This window comes from Phragmites australis, chromosome 14 (assembly GCF_958298935.1).
Source record: "Phragmites australis chromosome 14, lpPhrAust1.1, whole genome shotgun sequence".
NCBI lineage: Eukaryota > Viridiplantae > Streptophyta > Magnoliopsida > Poales > Poaceae > Phragmites > Phragmites australis.
The window spans coordinates 26,191,102-26,201,100 of record NC_084934.1 but is presented as its reverse complement, the minus strand read 5'-3'; the positions used below and the strand labels follow the sequence as shown (position 1 = coordinate 26,201,100).

At 48.2% G+C, this 9,999-nt stretch overlaps 1 protein-coding gene across 1 annotated transcript; it reads right to left on the bottom strand.

The window, feature by feature from the left end:
- Positions 1-4,297: 4,297 nt before the first annotated feature.
- LOC133891370 (zinc finger protein ZAT9-like) lies at positions 4,298-6,087 on the bottom strand. Its single transcript, XM_062332083.1, has one exon. The coding sequence runs from the start codon at positions 5,847-5,849 to the stop codon at positions 4,569-4,571; it is 1,281 nt and encodes a 426-aa protein (XP_062188067.1). The 5' UTR covers positions 5,850-6,087; the 3' UTR covers positions 4,298-4,568.
- Between the last annotated feature and the right edge of the window lie 3,912 nt (positions 6,088-9,999).

Below are 9,999 nucleotides of genomic sequence, written 5' to 3'. Positions count from 1 at the left end.
TGGAGCTGAGCCGCTCTGCCGCCAACGCGTCGACTCTCTGCCGGCTATCGTCCCGCTTCTCGCCGTCTCCGAGCACGGTGAGCACCCGGGCACCTAGAATCCCCTCTTAGATAGCGTGCAGTCGCCCCCGTGCTCTCTCTTGGCTGGTTGCCGCTCGTCGCTGTGTATTATTGATCTTCCGCCGCCATGCTTTTGCTCATCGTCGGTATGCTGGTGCTCCGTGTGTGTGGCCGGCCATTGCGCCGTGATACCTAGGGGCCTCAAACCCCTTTTCTTTGCAGGATGACGCCTCCCAGTGCAAGGGAGGTGCTGCCCAATTTTCCTGCGCCACTGCCCCCCTCTTCGACCGCCGTTTGGTACCGCTTTCGCCGCCAGCCGCCGACGTTAAACCCACCATCGAGTCCGCTGTGTTGTGTAGATCCTCATTGTGGAATTCCCTCGCGAAACCCTGGCCAGAACGCGTCACTAGCGAGCCTTCTGGTGACCTCCGCCGCTATTCTCTCCCCCTTCTCTGCCGTGCATCCGTGCACGCACGTGGCCGGGTTCACCTGCGCGCCGCTCGGCCTGGCCTACAGGCCGGCTCGGCCCAGTAACGGCCAGTCTGCCAAGCCGCCCCAGCCACCCAAAGGCCGTGCCCCCATGGGCCGTCCCAGCTTCTCAGCCCATAAAGCCAGCGAGCATAACCCGTGTGGGCCAGTACTGTGTAGCCCAGTACTATGTAGCCTAAGCCCAGCCTGGCCCACCTAGGCACAGACCCGGACCAATCCAAGCCCATTTTGGCCCAACCAGTACTATTCATGTAGGTCCCATCAAGTCACTATTCATGTGGGCCCAAGTTAGTGTTCAGATGACCCCACCTATAAACAGTACCATTTCGTAATTTCTCAATTTAATTTTTGATTAAATCTTTTGAGAGCGACAACTTCTTCGTTCTGGCTCCGATTACGATGATTCTTTCGCTGAAATTCATCTAAAATCAAGATCTACTCATATGTCATATTGTGATATCCATTAGAGCTCATTTGTCTTTCTATTTGGTGTTATTTGATTTTTCTCTAGTATAGCCATTATTGATTGTAGTCGCAATTGATCGTAGTCGCAATTCCACCAATTAGCACCATCTTTTCCATATGGATATTACATTTGGCAAATGGAAACATCCCTAGGGCATTTCAACAAACAAGAAGTGAGCATGAGATATATTAACGACCAGTCGACCACCCGCCCACCTAGAGAATCCCCGATTGCCATATTGCGGTGGCACAGGCATGCAAAAACCCAGCGAAATTTTTTCATAGAGAAAAGAGAAGGAGCGATGAAGCATCCTTCGATAATTCAGAGAGTAGCACGATCTCTCGGTGGGAGAAGTGAAAAGGAGAAATTGTGCATGCAGATGCAGAACAATTGAAACAGAGCTAGCACATGCAAGCACGCAGAAGACAAGACAAAGCCTTTTTTACGGGCAGTGGAGAGGGCGGACTGGCGGGCAGCAGGCGGCGGAGTGGGGCTTTGGCGAGGTGGAAGGCTCACTAGGGCGGAGCAGGGCGTTGTCGTGCGTGCGGCTTCAGCTTGATGCAGTGCGAGATCGGCGGCTCGGAGGAGGCGAATCGGGGCGGCGACGGACTGGGATAGTGACGAGGGCGGGGCAGGGCATCGTCGTGCATGGCTTGAGGCTGTGCGAGACAGACGGAGGAAGATCGCCAAAGAGACGCGGGGGGTGCCAGTGCCCCGTATTTTTGGGGACTGGGCGCGTGGATCGCGGACGGGGACGGAGGAGAGGGAAGCGAGGATTAGTTTGCAGAGGGAGGCGAGACGTGGGTGCAGGAAATCCGGGAGCGGAATTTGTGGAGTAGGGAGCGGCGGTTTGTTTGGACCTGCGCAGGGGAGCGAGCGAAGCACAATGAGGACAGGGTACCGAGCGGAACACACAGCACGGAGGCGGGGGTACTTGGACGCCGGCGGAGGAACTGGAGATTGGGGAGGACGGGCGGAACGAGCGAGGGAAGGGGAGCGAGGAGCGGAGATGGACGAAGGAGGCGAAACGCGGAATGGGAAGCGCGCGGAATGGGAAGCGCGCGGACGGGGACCAGTGGGAGCGGAACGACGATGCTATACTACTATTTTTTAAGTAGTACAGAAAAACTCTGATATTGTTATAGAAACATCATTACTGATTAAAGATCTTGCATTTTGGTTTGGAGTGAAACTGGAGTAAAGTAACTCACTAGAAAAATCTCTGTTGATTGGGGCCTCAAATTCAAGACATTGCAAATGGAGGCTAAGGCCAGCTCCAGCTGCGCTGCAAAATCGAGTATGTAACACTGTGCGTGATACTGTGCTGTTTTTTGCCGATGCTGATTCTCGTATCAGTCTCCAACAGATATCGTATCACTTGCTACAGGGATACAGCCAGAGGGAGAAGTGTTTGAATCTTGCTCTCTAAAGGGACAATTTCATAGACCCCACTGTTTAGAAAGCTTGGAGACTAAAAAGCTGCTTGATAGGCATCAAGAACTATGTAGCCTCTCATATAACTAACTACATGCAAGACAAATGGAAGCTCATCACTCCATATATCTTGGCAAATCGACTAATTGTACGCCCTTATGCTCTTTTGACAGCGATATTCTGAAATATATTTTCAACAAGCACCAGCAAGGCAGTCATGACCATTGGCTCTGATATATAACTGTGGTCAAAATGAGGCCATCGCTCAATCTTAGCGCCATAAATAAAAGAGAACCCTTGCCTGACTTGTGGGCAACCAACATCGAGAGCTCCACCTAATAGGATGGAGAAGAAGACCAGCACAATGCCGCGGTCCCATCTGATTGGCATCGATAAAAGAGGTGCTTGGAGATTGCCATCGCACCTATTCAAGCTGCCGTCTCAAAAACTATTACTGTAACTATCAAGCATCACGATTTTGATCAGAGGCAGAGCAGCATGATAGCACATACTCCTGCATGGCATGACACTATGGACCTAAGAAACGTTGTTTTCCAGATCCCGATGCAGATTACTGAATTGAAGCAAGGAATATGCCCGTGCACAGGTGTGACTTGAACAAATGTGACCAAGTACCGGTAACAACTCCGGTCCAAACAAGAGAAGAATCAGGGCTCCAGTGTGAGACGGCCTGCAGGCTGCAAGCTAACTCTGTGCTTTTGCAGTGGATTTGAATTTCGGTAGGAGCTACAGCAAGTAGCAAGTGTCCTGTGCGCCTCCCAAGGCAACCTAGTTCAGCAAAGGTCGGCGAGAAAGAGACATGAACAACACAACATTTATGTGAGCTGTCTGTTCGTCTCTAGAGAGAGACAGAGAGAGGAAGAGGGAAAGAAAGATGGCATGATTAAGATTTATAATCTTTAGTGAAGGAAACATAAACTATTTGGCGCTGGCAGCAGGCTTGCTAAAGCAGCAAAGAGGGGGGAGAGAGAGAGAGAGGGGTGTGTGTGAGAGAGAGAGAGGGAGGAATGGTGAGCGAGAAGACATGTCCAGAGTTCAGGTGGACAAGTGAACAACCATCACACACATGCTTGCTTGCAAAATCTTTTCCTTTATCAGTACCTATTTGCTGCATAAAAAATTACTGTTCCACTGTACTAACCAATCATTTCGTCGCTACAGCTTTCTGGCTTGCAGCTCCTGAGCTTCCATCAGTGTACTCGGCCTCGGCCCTTGCTTGCTCCCTGCTCTCCTGTTTCAGTTGGCTCACATACTTCTGTTGGCCAAGCTTGCTTGGGATCTAAATCCTCTTACTTTTCTTCGGTAAAATCAGAGATAAACGATAAATCGTGAGTAGTGAATAGGTACCATAACGACATTGTAGTAAAGTTACTGTAGCACCAAATACTATATTAATATTACTGTCCTCTGCTATTATAGCAATATTGTAGCATCAAATCTTGATCGTTCACCTGTGATCTAACGCCTGACTTCATTCCACCGTAAGGTCAGTTGATCCAATTCCACTTGCACAATGCTGTTCCCCCTCCCAAAAACAAACTTACTGGTTGCTTCCAATTCAGAGCCACCAACCAATTGCACGGCAGTACTGCTGTACTGAGCGTGCAGCAGCTGAAGCAATTGGTTACTTTGAGGCAACTAAGTTGCTCCTCCCTCCCTTAAGGCAGATCTCAGATTGGTGAGCAAAAGTAGGAGTAGAGCAAAGGCTAGCATTGACCCAGAAAATCACGGAGAATCGTTAGTTACTTCAGAACGCAGACGGCAAAGTTAAAAATAACACTATGACCAAGTAAAAGACAAGCTTTTGAGCTAATCTTAGAATCCATTAACCCAGTAACTGAATCAGCTCAGCTACTGTGAGATCAGATCATCATATCATAGGCTTATTGATTTAGTACCTTGAAGAACAGAAAGCTAAAGAAAAATGCTAAACAATTGAGGTAACCTGAGAAAACTCTGAACTCTTCTTAATTCTCCTCGAAGACGCTTAAGTTTGATGCTTGAAAAAATGAAATGCATTGAATCTGTACACATCCTCCCCATTGATCACCTCGATTTGCGGATCAAGCTTGGTTCGGTACAGCCAGCGCGACCGAGCTTCAAGCCTCCTCCAGTGGAGCCAGCGGGAGGTTGAGATCAAGAAACCCGCCCACCGCCACGGAATGCTGCTCCTGGTCCGCGCCAGCGGCGTAGAGCTCGCCGTCGTCGTCGGCCATCACGTGCGACCGCTTGTGGCCGCCGAGCGCCTGACCGGACGCGAACACCCTGAAGCAGACCGGGCATTCGAACTTCTCCACGGCCGCCTTCGCCTTGCTAATGCCGATGGCCACCGAGTCCGGCGAGGCCGAGGGGGACAGGATGCTGAACGATGTGTACGTCTCGACGCTCGGCTCCGGCGCGGGGGCGGGGGCGGGGGTGACCTTGGGGGCGCTGCAGCTGGTGTTGATCCGCTTGTGGCTCGCGCGGTGGCCGCCGAGCGCCTGATACGAACTGAACACCTTGCCGCACCCGGGGCACTCGTACCGGGTCCGCTTCGTCGCCACGGCCTCGCGTTGCTGTTTCGGCGAGCTTCGCTTCCTGCTCTTGGCGACGCCGCTCTTGATCTTGGCATCGCCGTACTGAAGCAGAGCTGAATCGTCCTCGGAATCGTAAGCGCGGCCGTTTCTTGGGAGGCGCGCCTGCTTCATCGTCGCCTTCTTGTGCTCGTTCCCCTTCTCGAAAGGCTCCTCCTTGACTGGCGAGCTCCACAGGCCGGTGTCGCGTGAGAGCATCAAGAGGCAGAGCGCGACGTCCTCCTGCTCCTTCTCGAACCCGCTCGGCACCGGCGGCGGCGCGGGGGCCGGCGCCGCCACGCACATCGACCGGCGCCTCCTCATGGGGGCCGCGGCCAACACCGTCGCCGGCGCCGGCACAGGCGCCTCCATCGGCACCACCATCTCCGCATACTCTGCCTCCGCCTCCTCGGGAACGAACTCCTCTTCCACGTCCACGTCTTCGTCCTCGTCGCGATCTCTCCCGCCGAACGCATGGTTTCGCATGTGCCCGAAGAGCGACCTCCACGACGAGAACAGCTTACCGCACTCCCGGCACGCCTTGTGCTCGCCATCGACATCGACATCGCCACCGTCCTCCTCTTTCTCTTCGGCGAAGTCGGACAGCCGCCGCGTCTTCCTGGGGTTCTCCCTCAGCCCGTACCCGACAGCGCCATTGGAGCTTCGTCCACCGTCCGCCGAAGCACGCCTCAGCTCGTTGTCGGCATCGACCTCCGCCGCCGCGTCGCCGAGCGAGAGGTGGGACCGCATGTGGCCCCCGAGCGACCGGCCGCACGGGAAGCTCTTCCCGCAGACCTTGCATCCACGCCTCGCCGCAGCAAGCTCCATGGCAACCTTGCTGGAATTCAGGATCAAGGGATCAAGAAACCGACCTGGTGGCCATCGAGACGCGATCGGGAGAAGGATCTGCGGCGGCTTTGGAGATCTGGGAGTTAGTACAGAGGGCGAGGCGGCGAGCAAGCTTGAGGCGAGCAGAGTGCCGAAGGAGTAAGAGGGGAGGAAAGGTAAGGTGCTGTGGTTAAGCGGATGGCGAAGCTAGCGGAGGTTGTGATCTGCGCAGAGGTTTTGTTGGTGCGGTTGGGGGGAGGAGAAATCCATGCATGGAAGCAAAGTTAGTAAAAACCGACAGGAGAGAGAACCACATGGGCCCTTGGAGAGGGAAAGTGGGTTACTTTAGAGAGAGAAAGAGCCTCCAACGTGGAGAGCCGCCACCTTGGAGTTTGATGACGTGTATAATCTACAAGAGGACAGGTGGCGTTGTAGTGGTACCATAGTGTTACACGTGTCGTCATTCAAAGATTTTGTTACGTGATAATAGCTGCATACATGGCAATTGCGTGGTTGTATCGGCATGGCACTGTGAAATTTATATCATTTATCAGCAGTAATGATTTCCTTGCGTGATAGTAACTGTATGTGATAACATAGTGACGACTGGTAATTAAGTTTGTTTGATGTGCATAGTAGCAAATAATTATTGTAGAGTGACACAAGCGTTTTCGTCGGAGATAGAATGGCACAACCCAATGGCGTATTACATACTCCTATAATGGATTTCCGGCCCGTTTCTTCATGCGCAATTGGGGCATGCTTAATGCCGATGTGCGTACGGGCAGTGAAGGAATTCTTCAAAGATGGACATGTGCCGGATGAGGTAAATGATACCGCCATCGTCTTAATCCCTAGAGCTCCATAAGAAAACTCATCCTGAGCTATTGTCGGACTTTCGGCCAACCAGTATGTGCAACGTTATATATAAGGTGGTATCGAAGTGCATGGTGAATAGACTTCAGCCCCTGCTGCATGACCTGATTTCGTCAAATCAGAGTGCCTTTATACCTGGAAGAATGATCACGGATAATATCAGCATTGCTTTTGAATGTATCCACTCTATACAGCATACTACCTCAGACAGGAATATTTTTTGTGCATATAAGTTGGATTTATCGAAGATGTATGATCACGTGGATTGGATTTTTTTGGAGAAAGTTCTAGTGAAATGGGCTTTCATAGAAAATGGGTACGGTAGGTGAACTGCATAACCACTGTGCGCTATTCAGTACGCTTTAATGGGATTCGATTGGAATCCTTCCAGCCATCACGGGGTTTACGCCAAGGTAATCTTCTTTCGCCATATATGTTGCTTTTTAGCTGACGCTCTCTTTGTTGCTCCTCAAAAGGAGATACAAGATGGTTCCTTTCATGAGCTCAAGATCTCTCGGAGTGAGCGCAGGTGTTTCCTATCCCTTATTTGATGCCGATGCACTCTTTATTTTTCAAGGGGAAAACTGCAAACCCCCCCCCCCCCCAGTCACTTAGATTTTGACTTCCCCCAAAAGTTGTTTTGTTGCAAAAAACCTCTCAAAAATTTGACTTTATTGCAAAAAACCCCCTAAAAATTCAATAAAAATAAAAAAATCATAAAAAAATTCTAAAAAAACTAGAGACAATTCTAAGACCTTCTGTGATTTTTTTTTTTTAAATAATATCCTTTGCATCATATTTCATGGAGAGGAAGTTTGAAAAAAAAAGAAAAATGTGTAGCTCATTTATTAACTCATGTTATTTTAACTTTTTCATGTCTACCATTATTTTTCCTACACAAATAATTGTTTAAGTAAACTAATAAAAGTGGTTTCACTAATTTTTGGGGTGTTATGGATTAGTTATGAATTAATCTATCTGCAGCATATTTACTCAATCCTGCACGTTACAATAACTATTTCAAGATTTCATATATTTTTACAAGATAGAGGATCATGTAAGAAGACTAAAAAATTTTGTTTCATGATTTTTGGATTAGTAAATAATTAACTATGCATTTAACTCAAATTAATAAATGAGTTGCACGTTTTTCTTCTTTTTTTCAAACTTACTCTCCATGAAATATGATGCAAAGGATATTATTTTTGAAAACAAATTTCACAAAAGGTCTTATAATTGTCTCTAGTTTTTTTTAGAATTTTTGTGATTTTTTAAAATTGTTTTGAATTTTTAGGGGTGTTTTTGCAACAAAATTAAATCTTGGGAGGGGGGGGGTTGCAACAAAATAATTTTTGGGGGGAAAGTCAAAATCCAAGTGACTTTTAGGGGATTTTTGCATTTATCCCTTTTTCAAAGGCCAACACAATTTAGGCACACCGTGTAAAGGGCATGCTTCAACGATTTGAGCTAGGCACGGGACAATTATTGAGCCCAGCCAAGTGGTCACTGCTAACACGTGAGAATCTTGATCCTAGCCTTCGTGAAGACATACATACCATTCTGGGGGTGGAGAGAGTTGATTTCGAACCAAAATATTTGGGCCTCCCAATCCCAGATGGAAGGTAGAAGGACATATTTCAACCGTCGCGGGAACATCTCGGCAAGAGAATGACAGATTGGTCAGAAAAATACTTACCATGTGCTGCAAAGTAAGTGCTAATTAAATAGGTTGTGCGGTATCACGTTTCAAAACGTTAATCACGTAATTAAGTATGTATAATCACTATAATAATTGTTTCTACTTATTTATTAAATTAAATTTTAAACATGTTTCAAAAGTACTTAGAAGATGGTCTAAACCTCTTTAGGAAAACTCTAAATACTTTAGAGAGAAAAAAGAATAGAAAAAGGAAAAAGAACTGTTTCCGCAGTTTGACAAGGATTCCCAGCAGTCTGACCGCAAGAGGCGGCCATGTGGGCTTTCCGCGGTCCCATCAGGAGCTTCCATTGTCTGACCGCCAGAGCTCAAATACTCGACTTAAGTGACTCGATCACACTCTCTCACGCTATCTATTTTCTCCTTTCTCTCTCACTCCCTCTCCCTCACCCAAACCTTAGAGAGAGAAGGAGAGGATGACCCCGACGACCGAAGATCAACTGTGGGGACTTTCCCGAGCTTTTTGAAGGCTTTTCTGAGTTCTTCTCCCTCTTCTCCATCATCGGAGATGCTTTTCCTCAGGCTTCTTCATTTCAAGCTTAGCGATCACCTCGAGGCTTGATCCACAAATCGAAACTTCCCTAAGGTGAACCAATTCGATAGGAAGTTCCCCTACGCCGAGGTAAACCTTCTCATGCCATTTTCCATCATTTCCTAGCTCTAGTCGCTTGCTGTTTTGATTTGAACCGAGAAACTCAAGTTAAACCTAGATCTAGATCTCATCTACAGGTTTCACGTGTTTGGACTGTGCATGTTGTCCGAACAATCATAGAAAACATTCTCCTAGTCTTGTGCAGTACTTTGGTACCCTTCGTAGTCGAAAGTTTCATCGGAGCCTTCGTCGCGACCTCGCAAAGTGGTGCCAATAGAGTCTCACGGTCTGACCGCCGCTCAAGCCGATCTGACCACCAGTAAGTTAGTTCAAAACCACAACAAAACCCAATAGTTAGGAGTCAAACCGCCAGCTACTGGTCTGACCACCATCGTACCGTCAGTCTAACCACCAAGACCCTAAACTCTCTACACACCATCGGTATTACCGCCACTATACCATCGGTATGACCGCCAGTAGCTCCAAGCTTTATGAACTTAGGTTGTCTTATCCGAGGTTCAAACCTTTTCTAACCCGGATTTTTTAGCGTTCCTTTAAAAATGTTTTCAAAACATGACGTTTTATTATTGTTCGAGCATGCATCATATGCACACTTTTCTATCATTCACTTGTTTATGTGATGCATTCTTGATTCATTTAGAGAGTGTCGCGCTGAGGGTCCAAGTGGTTGAAGGCGACACCAGATCACCGGAGTTTTGTGAGTGCTATACAGGTAGCGTTAGATAAGCACCGGAGTAGGAAGACAAGCATCTAATCATACTCAACCCACTACTTTGGATCAATTATGTCTAATATGATAAATTATGCTTTATGTATGTTTGCGTGATTAGCATTTCAGAGTCGGGTGATATGGGTAGAACCTATGTTGATACATTACCTTAACCTTGATATTGTTATTGATCCTTATCCTTGTAACCTGGGTATGATAATGTTGATATCTAACT

Excerpts from the sequence above, each read along its gene's own strand:
- LOC133891370 (XM_062332083.1), bottom strand. The coding sequence starts at position 5,849 with ATGGAGCTTGCTGCGGCGAGGCGTGGATGCAAGGTCTGCGGGAAGAGC.